The 13,729-nt window shown below is 36.7% G+C and overlaps 1 protein-coding gene across 1 annotated transcript; it reads right to left on the bottom strand.

The window, feature by feature from the left end:
• Positions 1-1,048: 1,048 nt before the first annotated feature.
• Positions 1,049-12,181, bottom strand: LOC140138060 (MORN repeat-containing protein 5-like). The gene is made up of 5 exons (XM_072159905.1): positions 12,077-12,181; positions 7,521-7,668; positions 6,656-6,767; positions 5,924-6,055; positions 1,049-3,266 (listed from the first exon to the last, which is right to left on the bottom strand). The coding sequence occupies exons 1-5, from the start codon at positions 12,121-12,123 to the stop codon at positions 3,181-3,183; spliced, it is 525 nt and encodes a 174-aa protein (XP_072016006.1). The 5' UTR covers positions 12,124-12,181; the 3' UTR covers positions 1,049-3,180.
• Positions 12,182-13,729: the final 1,548 nt, after the last annotated feature.

Genomic DNA, 13,729 nt, shown 5'->3' on the forward strand with positions numbered 1-13,729 from the left:
CAGGATCCTGATATTTGGTTTCTTAATAGAAAGGAATATGTTCATGCACCTGACAACTATGAAATGGTTGAAATACACCCCCTATGGAAGGCATGACCTTAATTGTGGCCTTAATTGTCCACACAGGGAGTGTGAGTTTCAAATGACGTTACCTGTTTAGGTGACTCCATTTGAAATTCACACCACCCATGGGAGGGCATGTCTTCCATAGGGGGTGTATGGATTTCAACTGGAATAGCCCAGTGTGAGATGCAGCTCAAAATATCTCAATTCAATTGTCATCCCATAATAAAATAGGGAGATTATTTGCTTGTAAAGAAATTTTGTTTTGTTGATAAAATCTCTTGTGACAATTTTACTTGTAAAAAAAACCAAATTCCATCCAGTCAGACTAATGCCAATTTTAAAGGATTGAAGTTGATCTTCAGTGCATTAATCTTTCTACGCTAAATATATGGCATCTTGACAGCTCTCCACTACTTGCAAAAAAAAACCAAAAACTATTAGGATCTTTTCTATGTTGACACTATGTCTTTCTGCCTGTATCATGGAACACATTAGCAACTGGCAAATAAACAGAATTTAAAAAAAGGTATTACCTCCTAGAAATTTATTTTGTACACAGTACTATTAAGCAACCAGAGATGTGCCACATACATGGGTGCATGTTTGGTATTTGGAATGTGTCAGTTTCTGCTCAAAATGTTTGTTCATCTCAAGAACGGTGCAATTTTAAATTTTTGAACTTGGGAAAGAAAAAGGGCTACAATGTATGTGCATTTTCAGACCGGGTGATCTTTAGATTTCTGCACTGCTGGCTCCACTTGCTATCAATCTTTAGTGTACATTCCACTATATCAGTATGCTTCCACCAAAAGCTTATCACAGGTGGACGGGCCTTTCAATTAGGGTTGGGCGATAAACCTCTTTATGGCTAAAGGCAGGGGAATTAAAATATTGAAGCTCATGTGCCAAAACGTGTTATGTGCTCAAAATTAGAAAAACAAACATGTTAATTTTCACACAAAAATGATTGTAGTCCATCTAATTAAATTTATGTGGCTTTATTTGGCCCAAGATACTTTTGGACGGAATATAAAGTTAACTTTAATATATTACATGTCTTCCTACATTCCCAAAATATGTACATATCATGATTACAAAATTTCATATACAGAGTTTTTTTAAACATAATTTGTCACTATGATACAGTGCACTTATATTTAGGGCCAGCAAAGCCAATCATCACAATTATGAAACACAAAAATGTATCAAACTGGCTATGTACTGTGCATTTGAGACTGGTACACTCTAAGACTAATAAATACAAATTTCAAATTTTTCACCTTTTCATTATACCTAGTACTCTCTCCCAAAATGGATGAGGTGCCTCCAATGGGTGAAAGAACTACCATACCAAAGAATTCTATTTACAAGCATAATACCTCTAAATGAGTTCTTTTTATGGCAGACAACCTATGATACAAAAAACATTAATTGGAGTTTGAGCAACTATACTACTGATACAGGTGGCTTTACAAGCATATTATTGTAAGACCAATCCACTGTAATGTTTTGGTGGAGGGTGTCTGTCTTTCACCTATTCATCTAAACAAAATTTAGAGGCATATGCTTGTAGATGGTATTCTACGGGCGGTACCTACATGTATAGTATGGAAATTGTACAAATATAAGACTCCATTTACATAGCAACTATGTTTTTGAAAAACATTTAAATGTCAGGTTATATAAGGGTATAAAACATTTAAATAAAATTACAAAACATTTCTGAAAACTCGCTGCAAAACATTCTAACATGTTATTTAACTGCTGACAAAGTAATTTGCAAAATGTTTGCCAAAAAATACTTTGCAATAACATTTTGACATTTTAAAATGTTGTTGTAGTGTGTTTTTCATACCAAACGTCTTATATAATCCGACATTGAAATGTTATTAAAACTTTTTGACCAAACCAAAATGCCTTTATAACATGTTTATAACATTTTTAAGAACGTTTTTGTATTTCGTAAGAAAGTTACCGTTTGTATATAATAAGGGATAGCAATGTGATCCAAATCAGCATTACAAGTTAATGTTAACAAATATTAATGTCCTTTTCATTACATAATCTATGTACCCTCTACTAGTACCCCTGTGAATGTCAAGTTCACAACTTGCATACTTAGACTGCATTCCACACATTCCTGAGCAAGCTGTTTATGTGACATAATACAATACAAGGTTCATTTCCACCATGCAGTTGGTGGGGCATTAGGCCCAACCATGAACAGAGAAGAAAATTGTTCTGTTTTATGTCAAGAGTTCAGCAGAAAATGGACAATATTTTCCCACATAGCAGCAATTTCAACTCAACAAAACCCAAACAAAGCCTAATGCAAAAGATTGTTATTAAATGTCATTTATGTTGATGGCAGGAGATAGAGCATACAGAAATGCCTTCACCAAAAAGGTGTTCCTCTCTAAGGCCATCTGCCTTTACTTGTTGCCACATAAGAGTCAAAAAGCTTTAAAACTTATTTTATTTTCAGATACAATATATAATTTCTCAATATGTTTCTTTAGTGCAATAAGTTCAACCACAAGAAAATAAGAGAAAAATAATAAAGCAAAATATGAAAACAAAGATGTGCTTGTGTTAAACTTTTGTTGTACAATATTTTGATGATTCGTCACTCTTGACACCCCTGTCATCTTGTGCTCATAAGTTATATACGGAGTTGAAAATTGACAGATAATAATTACAAGAAGAATGAAAAAATAATATCTGAAAAAAGAACATTTTGTTGTACCATCACAAAATGCAGTCCACTTTCTACTTGTAACATTTTTATAGGATACCTTGTATATCTATCTTTTTTTTTTCAGAGTACCCCCACCCTGATTGTACCTTTCAGTAAAAAAATACAAAACCTCTTTTTATTGAAATATCAAAATTTACTCATGCCATGATTCAACTATACAAATAAAACCTATTACATCAAAACACCTCATCAATATAAGGAGAAACTTGCAATGATTTAATTAATAGCCAGTCTTTTTGGATGTTTTAAGGATCTGGGTCCAAGAGTACATGTAGGTTCACTTGGAACACAAGAAATCTCTGGCTTCCCAATTTCCTCCATAATACAGCTTGGTAGTTCCAACAAAATTACATAAATTAAGCTTCTATTTTTGGTTTATATCCCACTATTTCATCCCATCCTTTACGACATGTTCTGACTATCCATTCATGCTCATCATCATCTGCAAATAAGAGAAAATATTTAACAATAATATTACTATGAATTCTCACCAACTCAGATAAAAATGCTTATCCAGGTTTGATTTCATGAGTGAATAAATGGATCTATTTTGATTTGGGCTGGGCACTCTCTATATGGTCATTTTCACGGTAAAGGGTGTAACTTTGGATTTTTAACATTTTAATCCGTAGTGTTCTAATAAAGCGATAGAATTCCATGATTTTTGGCCACATAAGTCATCTAGTTAGCAGCTACCTTGGGTAGCATAATCAGCTTTGGGAGTTACTGCGTTCAGTTTTAGCAGGCTTAAATGTACTTAATATTGCCATTTTGAAAAACTATAAAAAACAGTAACATTTTTGTAAAACCCTGTGTTTTTTTCTTCAGTTAGTTCATGGATAATTTTTCTTATCCTGAAAGTACAGTCATATGTTCAGTAAACACTGCCACATTAGATTTAATTGTGAACAGCCCTGTATTTTTGAGAACCGGACTTCGATATTTGTTGTTTCGGAGGCGTCATTTTCCGTTAACAATTGTTAACAAACTTTGTGGGTGTAGCTTTGGTTCATAATTCTTGGTTATTTCTTCACTTCTTCTTGATTCATAACAGTTGTTATCTTAACTTAAATTGGGTAACAAAAATTAATCAATTTGCAAGCTTTTAAAATTTTTATAAAATCTTGACTTCAAAGAGCCGTTTTTCCGTTAACTTTTTGAAGCCTCCAAACAAACTGTTCAGCAAGCTTGTGCAAATATAAATAAAAGAGCTCATCCAATCTATTTATCAAAATGTAGCAAAGTAGATCCTCAAGTCACATGTTTTTAAATCGTGGAGATATATATCACCGTTTGAAAATGGGACCCAATACAAACTTTCCGTTAACAATTGAAGCCTCCGAAATAAATGAAGCCTCCGAAACAACAATAAGATTAATTATCATCTATGCATATCTAAATTAGTGTGTTTCATACTGATATCTGCATTGTAATTATTACTTGATATGTGCAGAATGTCATAAATTAAAAAAAAATTTGACATTATGGTTAATGTTTGAAAAATATACTGATACCCATAAAAGCCTGTTTCGGAGGCTTCACATGCAAAAAACACCATACTTAACAAATGGGTGAAAAAAATTAACATGTGATAAATCTACAATATCTGCCGCGATAGAATCATTGATTCAATACACACAAGAAAATAACAGCTTAGATGATCCCAACACTGTTGTTTTCAAAAAACTACTTCTGCAATGTTTAACAATTGTTAACATGAAGCCTCGAAACAAAAAAATGACTTGCTGTGATAATTTAATTTTGTCACAACTGAAATTCAATACTTAGAAGCAAAGCATGAAAATTGGTAATTGTGATATTGTTTACCTATTTTTTTATGTCAACTTGTAGTAGTAAGCCAAATATTTTACTTTTATGATCACCTGTGTTGTTAACTGAAGCCTCCGAAACACAAATCGCTTGAATTGCCAATTCTAAAAAATAACTCCAATTTCTGTGAAACTTGGCTGGGAGGTTCCTTTCATCAAGTAGTATTTGTACATGAAGTTAGACATTCAAATTATTTTAGGAACCCAATTAAAACTTAAAAAATATGTTTAAGGTTTGGAAATTTCCATTGTAAATGACACTTGATGTTAAAAATTTTCAAAACTGCAATTACAAACATAGCAAAACATGGTATAAAATTTAACTTATATCTGTTGACTTACTTTGGAATGGGATTTCACATGTATTCCAGCTTTCATGTCATAATTTTCTGAGGTTATGTAAAATACATTTTTTCTTAGATTTTAACCAAAATGTTATGGAAATGTCAAATGTTTTATTAGAAATCAAAAGGTTTAAGCCTTGAAATATTATTTTACTGGAATTTAAGTTGCTTCTATGCATGATTTCAGTAAACAGAAACATATTTAAGTGGTTTGAAATTTTGACCCTAAAAATCAAAAGTTACACCCTTTACTGTGAAAATGACCATATGGAAAATAGCTTTCATTATATACCTCATCTAAATATTCCCGCCATCTGATTGGTTAAAAGCGCGGGCATAATTTTAACTGTGCCCGCAAAAGTAACTATTCCCCGGGCATGGTTCTGCGTGTGCTTTGTTCCCAGCGTAAAATTATATTATGCGCGTGTTAATGTTTTTGCGCCCTATAATTACGCGGAAATCGTAGATTGTAATCTATGCCGTTCGCATTGAAACTATTAATTTCTCTTCTCAAAATCGATAGTGCTTTTAACCAAACAGATGACAAGAATCTTAAGATTTGGTATATAAAACAAATATTGACTGCTTTTTATTCGGGCCATGACTATGCCCCGAGAGGGCATAGTCATGGTTTTGAGATCACCTTGGGCCTATAATTTTAAACATGCCACTCATAGCAGTCAATGTTTGTATATTATATTTACATCAATCTGAAGGCATTAGTCACTCCTTTTTTAGAAAAAAAAACTACCAAATCTGTACAATGTTGAGTGTTTATCATTAGTTTTGTCTCGTCAAGTGGAAGTTGAAAACTTGTTGGCTCTGACAATATCTAGCAACATTTAATTCATGATTTTTCACATTTATCAGTACTTTGTTAAAAAAATTGTGTTTTAGTTAATTGAATACATAATAGGATAGCATACCTGCATTTCTTAGGAATTTATGGTTGTAATCTACTATGACTCTTGTGTCTGGGTTATAGAAGCCATCCCCTGTATCATAACAACCTTCTGGAATATCTCTTGGAGGAATACGATTGGTTAGCTGAGATCGACCTGTAATCAAGAAAAGGAGTATAATAATATTACAAATGAGAAGATATTTACAGCACTTACAGTACATTACTTCTGTGGTCTGGGTACGCGCTGGTGATCGGTGATCACAAGGGCTCCTCCCCTTCTACGCACCGATGACCAATAGGGCAACCATCTTATTGGCAAGACCGCTGATCGGCTAATTGGCGTTATTGTTTATCATTTCTGTGTTTATGCTCGTGTATGCTCGGCGCACGGTACAGTACAGACCACAGAAGTAATAAAAAATTTACTGTAATCTTCAGAATGGCACATCACTTTTACCACTTACTCAAAAAAAAAAAAATCAAAAATACCCACAATTTTTTTTAGGTAAAATATTGTTCTGCTCCACCAGATGGAATCCTTCTGGGAGTAACATTTAAATAACAAGTGTCTGTGATACTTGCAATCAATCCTCTGGGCAATTACAGTTGAAATCCATATACCCCACATGGAAGGCATGAACTTCCACATATAGAGTGAATCTAAAATGGTGTTACCTGAATGTGTGACTCCATGCCTTTCATAGGGGGCGTATGTATTTCAACTGCAATAGCCCATTACACTGCATGTACCTACCTGCAGGTTTGAGACCATCACATACTTCTGTATAAAACCTTCTATCATATCCATCACAGTATAACCATTCAGGTTCATCATACCCTAATCCATCTGCAAACGTATACTTGCCCTTCAGAAAAAAGGGAGAAATGTTTGTGTTAGAAAAAATGTGAGTCTTTGTTTTGTTTTTAATACACACCCTATGGAAGACATCATCTTTTATATCTCACACACAGGGGTGATTTCAAATGGAGTCACACATTTAGTTAGCTTAGTTGAGCTAATTTGCATATTAAATTACATAATTAATTATTAAACTTGTTTTTGTAAAAGCTTAAAGTCCAAGCTTGACAACGGTATACCACTTATTGGTTTTTACCCAACCGATAACACTGCAGCGTAGTAGTAAATATGATACATCCACACCACTCAAATATACCATTTTTGAGGGGGTAATACTAGAATAGAGTTAAGCCTCCTCTGGAATGTTGTTCAACAAAGCAGCAGAAACAGAAAATGATAAGTAAACATTGTCATTCTATGTAACATATACTTTTTTTATTCTGTCGGTCGGACATCCGGGCATGGACCGGCTGACAATAGCACTGGAGTGAAAACAACATTCGCATTCACTGAACTCTGGAGTGTATCACAAGCTATCACACTATTGTGCCAGGTTTGACTCTCTGCAAATATAAATAGGCGATAAGTTGTTTTCACTCCAATGCAAGAATGGATGTGACGTGGCCCCGACCGAGAGAATAATTTGTTTTAAGCTTGTGCAAAACTAAATGTGTGCTATTTTTTAATGGCTGATTAATCTTAAAGTTAAAGGACCTGAAACAAGTAAAAATATGGCAACACAATTAACTTTTCCACATACCTGTACAGCTATTCCATTTTCCCATGTGGCCTCATATTTACTACCATTTGGGAAGAATAGAGTGCCTTTTCCATGGAACTGGCCATCCTTCATGTCACCCTCATATTTGGTATCGGTTGGAAATGTGTACTTTCCTTTGCCTTCCATTCTAATATCAAAGAAAAATAAGAAAGCATGTTTGACAATTTAATATACACTGATTAAGTTTACTTTTTAACACAAGTGTTGGTGTGACATGCCAAAGCACTTTTACCAACTCAATCAAGAAGCAGCAGTGTTTGAAATACCACATGCATACATGCACAGACGCATGTAACTTTAACTCAGTCTGTGCATGTAGAATTTTGCCTGTGCATGTCCAATTTTTAGGAAAAAATCACAAGTTGTGCTTCTAAGTTTTAGTTTGTATTTCGACCCCTAAGAAGAAGACAAAATGTATAATTTCCTTTCACCTGTAGACAAGACACTTTCCAAACATGCCAATTTAGATTTAACAGAAGGTTCCATTCCAATTTGGTCTCATTTTCAAAGACAAAAATCAAAGATGTCAAAGATGATTGTGTGCATATTCACATAACTTTCTAAACAAGATCAAACTTGTTTTCAACTGCACAAACAAGCTTTATTTTGTTCCCAAATTCATGTTTTTAAAGCTACTTCAGACGTAAGTGCTTGATGCAAAACTGGTCCGAAGCATTCGCGCAGTACGAGCGCATGATATACGTGCATTTTGCTGGTAATTTACGCCAGCGAATCATGCATTTTCACTCGAGCGTGTTTGACATCTTTTTACTGCGTGCCACAATTCTGCATATATTGTCTTGACTTGAGAATTCATGATAAAATTAAAAAGAAACACCCTTCTTCTTCTTCCAGTTGTAGTGAAAGCTTCTTGAAAAGAAGATTACTCACTGCAGAGTGGTGGGTGTGCAGACATACATATGACGCAGACAAGAGATCAGAGGTGCAAAAATATGTACAGTGAAGTGCTGATTAAAAATTTGATGCTGTCTGTCTAGATGGAGCCGTCCCTCAATGCTATCTTGAAGGCATTAAGTGTTTATTATAATCTTGTCTGAAACTGCTAAACAGGAATAGCAATGAGGGTTTAGCATTACAATTTACATGCATGCATGTCTGATGTTTTTAAGCTTATCATTGACTCAAAACTGAGGCTTTTAGTCTTGTCTTGTCTTGTCTGCTACTGCACAAAACGCCTGGTGTGGCTATCAGCGTACAGATCATGCATCGATTCGCTGATAACTTATTAAATTTTCTTCTCAATTTCAATTTCCTTACCGCCGATCAAGTTCTTGAAAGAGGCTACATCAGGAGCTATTTTGGTGGTAGGTGGCAGTGAGTTCCATTTTGGTATTGTCCGTGGATAAAGTGAGAATTTATAGCAGTCTTTGTTGGGACGTATGATGTTATAGTTAAGTTCATGAGTTTGACGAGTAGTGCGTCTGGCTGTAGTGTTCTTGGTCAGGTGATGACTGATGTTAGATGGTGTGAACTTGTGAGTTTCTTTTGTATATAGTTATGAGGCGAGCCTTTTCCTTCTGTCTTGAAGAGTGTCCCATTTCAGATCATGAAGCATGTCCGTGACACTGCTGGTGCGTCTGTAGTCGCTCTTTACAAATCTAACTGCCCTCCTCTGGACTTTTTCTAAATTATCCTGATGAATTTTCTGGTACGGATCCCAGATTGGGCTGCAATATTCTAGTCTCGGTCTCACCAGGGTTTTATAAGCAATCTCTTTAGTGCGAGGGGAACAGTTCCAAAGGTTTCTTTTCAGTAAGCCCAGAATGCTGTTTGCTTTGTTAACAGTCTGATTTATGTGTTTAGCCCAAGATAAGTTGCTGGATATCTCGACCCCCAAGTAGGGATGGTGATCTACAGTTTGGAGAGTAGAAGTTCCCATGCGATACTGGTGTGGAATGAAACTTCTTTGATGTGTCACGTGCATGATGAAACATTTGGATATATTGAACTTCATCTGCCAAGTTTCTTCCCAGGTACAAAGAGAGTTGATGTCTTTTTGTAAAATATCACAGTCCTCAGGAGAATTGATAGCTCTGTACAAAATCAGATAATCAGCGAAGAGACTCACTTCAGATGTTACTCCCTCCGGGATATCATTAATATAGGCTAGGAACAACAGGGACCAAGGACAGTCCCCTGGGTACTCCGGAAATTACAGGTGAACTTGGGGATGCCTGTCCATCAATGACGACACTTTGCTGGCGTTTTGTCAGGAAGCCCTCAATCCAAGATTTGGTATCTCCTCTTATTCCAAGGTGGTCTAATTTTGTGAGGAGTCGTTGATGCGGAACCATATCAAACGCTTTACTGAAATCCATTATGCATAGATCAGCACGGCCACGGTTATCAAGGATCTCAGCAACATCGTTTACCAACCCAGCAAGCTGAGTTTCGTGAGGATCTACCACTTGAAACCCATGTTGTCTATCGCACAGCAGAGAGTACTTTTCCAGATGGTTCATGATATTGCTATGGATTATGTGTTCTAATTGTTTACAGGCAATACATGTCAGGGATACCGGACGATAATTACTTGGGAGTGACCTATCGCCTTTTTTGAAAATTGGCGAGACGGTAGCATTCAGCCAGTCCTGGGGTAAAACCCCTGAAGAGATGGATTTTTGGTAAATTTTCTGAAGAATGGGTGCCACACTTGAAGCACATTCCTTTAATATCCTAGCTGGAATGTTGTCAGGACCTGACGCTTTATTGATTTTCAGGTTCTTGAGCAGTTTTTCAACTCCAAATGTAGTGATCGTGATTTTTGGCATATCTGGTACAGCACTAACTCCAAGATTTGGAATAGAAGAAAGGTCTTCTCTAGTGAAGACCGAGCAAAATTGCTTGTTTAGGGTCTCTGCCTTCTCTTTGGCACTAGATGCTATACGACCCGTCAAATTTAGGGGGGAAACGCCAAAAACATCCCCACGGAGGGATTTTATATAATTCCAGAAGGGTTTGGTGTTATCAGTTTCAAGACATTCGCCAATACTATGGACATGTTCCCGATGCAGTGTCCTCATTTGTCTGTCAATTTTTGCGTCTTGATTGTTTAAATCTGTCCCAGAGTTCAAAATCACCAGTTTTTCTAGCCTTGTCATAAAGCTTGCTTTTTCCTGATATTTCTTTTCATGGTGGCATTTATCCAAGGAACACTTGGTTTGGATGAAGTCATTTTGGATGGTATATTAACATCCATTGATTTTTTTTTTTTTTTTGTAAAGCGATTCCAGAGCTCATCGTTGTCCAAGTTCTGGACAACTTCTTCAGTTAATTCAGCACCAAGTTCATCGAGTTCATCAGTGATTTTACTGAAATTTGCTTTTTTATACAGGTACACTTTCCGCTTTGGAAGTTTTGTGATTTTGGGTTTAATAGAAGCATGTATGACGACTATGTCGTGGTCGCTAATCCCGGGTGTTACATCCACATTGTTGACAAAAGCCGGATTATTGGTAAAACATAGATCAAGGATACTATTGTCTCTCGTTGGTTTTAAGACAACCTGCTGAAGATTGTGGTCTAGAGCGATTTCTAACATGGTTTTACTTGGTCCTGGGTAACGACCACACGGTTTGAAGGTATTTGTGACCCAATCTACATCTGGTAAGTTAAAGTCACCTAGTAGCCAAACAGAGGACTGCTTTGGGATCTTTTCAAGGAATTTTCCAAAAGGCGGACGTAATCCGAGTTTGTTTTCTGAGAGCGGTAAAATCCTCCAATGTACACTGGAGCTATGCCACTAACATGGATACTAATCCACTTCAGTTCACAACCCTCTTGGTCTAGCTCCTGTTCGTCTTGGGCAATAAGATCATTTTTAACGGCCACAAAGACGCCACCGTGGCTATCATTATTATTGTCTCCATCTTTGCGAAAAATATTGTAATGAGATGGAAAAACTTCACCGGAGGTAATATTGCTGTGAAGCCATGATTCAGAACCCACAACTATATCAGGTTCCTCTTCTTGGAGGAGGTACTGAAAGCCAGCTCGTTTTGCATGCACACTCTGGCAGTTAACATTCAATATTTTGAGAGAGCGAGTTTTAGGTTTGGATTTCATTGTTTTGCGTTTATTTGATTTATCAGTCACAGTGTGTCCACTTCTAACAGGGCTAGAAGTTTTCATAGGGCTATCAAAGTTGGAGTCCGTATGTAAACTATCAATGGAATCATCACACAAATCGGTGAGGGCATCAAAACTGTTGTTTGATTTCAGCTCATTTAGGTCCATGAGGAACGAGGAGTGAAAATTAGGTAATCCGCAGCCATCACAGAGCCATGAGTAAGATGCATGATTGGCAAGAACGCCATACACCTCGTCGCTCATGCCCAGGCAAAATTTATGGAACCAGTTATTACAGTTCAATGAAATCATCACACAAATCGGTGAGGGCATCAAAATGAAATTGAGACTGAAAACGTAAGACTTCGCAGTAAAACGTAGTTCAATGTCTCCTTTATCGCTTTCACTCATAAATTTAATATGAAACTGGCATAAAGGCAGCTTACCGTCCATTTTTATGATCACCTTCGTATCCACTTCCAGTGTACTCCATCTTGGTTGTTGTTGTCTGTTGTCAAGTCGGGTCAAAGGTCATATATATGATATAGAGGGCACTGTTTCAAGAAACTTTTCCTACATCCAGGTGGGGTTTGTATCAAACAGACAATAAATCCGAGTGCACAACTCAACTTGGCAAAACGTTTGTCGAAAGGCTTGTCCGGGTATAACGCCTCAAGTCAGACATCTCCTCACTTATAATATTAATAAGTCGATAATAAAACTTCAGCTGGCCTATCGTGGATGGAGGAGAAGCCGCTAGCATCCAGGCTAGAAGTGTTGCCCACAGAAAACGCAAGATTCATATAAACTGAAAGCCAACGATTACATAGGCCTAGTAGGCCTACCATGCATGGTAAATTCTAATTTTGTTACCAAAATGCTGAAAATGTAGGCTTTGTCAGGAAATCTTTTCTGTACATTTTAGGCCTAAGTCGTTTTGTTTGTATGTATGTATGTGAATTGTTGTTATCAGATAAATGAAACCTATTTAATGTTACGAGGGTTGTTTCAGGTCTTTTTGTGGCCTTTTTGGCCTTCAGAGCATCTCCTCAATCAAATGTGCCGTAGTTGTTTTGTTGATTTTGAATGAAATTGATTGATTGATTGATATTCAACCCGAAGTAGGCCTAAAGATTTAGTGAAAAAGTCCGGGGAAAAGCCCCACCAGCTATTTTTGCTGAACTTGAGTTGCACTCAACCGCATCATGTCAACTGATTTCTCTGACAAATGACACTCCCGGTATATAGATGTAGGCCCAAGTTGGGACACTTATATTTCTCTTATTTAAAAGAGTGACTCAAAAACTCAACTTTGAAGCGTACAAATCACGGTGGATGTATACATCCACATTGTTGACAAAAGCCGGATTATTGGTAAAACATAGATCAAGGATACTATTGTCTCTCGTTGGTTTTAAGACAACCTGCTGAAGATTGTGGTCTAGAGCGATTTCTAACATGGTTTTACTTGGTCCTGAGTACCCACCACACGGTTTGAAGGTATTTGTGACCCAATCTACATCTGGTAAGTTAAAGTCACCTAGTAGCCAAACAGAGGACTGCTTTGGGATCTTTTCCAAGGAATTTTCCAAAAGGCGGACGTAATCCGAGTTTGTTTTCTGAGAGCGGTAAAATCCTCCAATGTACACTGGAGCTATGCCACTAACATGGATACTAATCCACTTCAGTTCACAACCCTCTTGGTCTAGCTCCTGTTCGTCTTGGGCAATAAGATCATTTTTAACGGCCACAAAGACGCATACCGTGGCTATCATTATTATTGTCTCTATCTTTGCGAAAAATATTGTAATGAGATGGAAAAACTTCACCGGAGGTAATATTGCTGTGAAGCCATGATTCAGAACCCACAACTATATCAGGACAGGTTCCTCTTCTTGGAGGAGGTACTGAAAGCCAGCTCGTTTTGCATGCACACTCTGGCAGTTAACATTCAATATTTTGAGAGAGCGAGTTTTAGGTTTGGATTTCATTGTTTTGCGTTTATTTGATTTATCAGTCACAGTGTGTCCACTTCTAACAGGGCTAGAAGTTTTCATTTAGCTACTTGCGGTTCGCCATTATGCACTATGTGCGGGAGA

The sequence above is a fragment of the Amphiura filiformis genome, chromosome 17 (genome assembly GCF_039555335.1).
Source record: "Amphiura filiformis chromosome 17, Afil_fr2py, whole genome shotgun sequence".
Classification (NCBI taxonomy): Eukaryota; Metazoa; Echinodermata; class Ophiuroidea; order Amphilepidida; family Amphiuridae; genus Amphiura; species Amphiura filiformis.

Bases quoted from the DNA above. Each gene is read 5' to 3' on its own strand.
- LOC140138060 (XM_072159905.1), bottom strand. From the start codon at position 12,123: ATGGAGTACACTGGAAGTGGATACGAAGGTGATCATAAAAATGGACG. The intron at 6,056-6,655 runs GTAGGTACATGC...TCTTGATTACAG, and splicing joins TGATGGTCTCAAACCTGCAG to GTCGATCTCAGCTAACCAAT. The intron at 3,267-5,923 runs GTATGCTATCCT...TCTTATTTGCAG, and splicing joins TAAATTCCTAAGAAATGCAG to ATGATGATGAGCATGAATGG.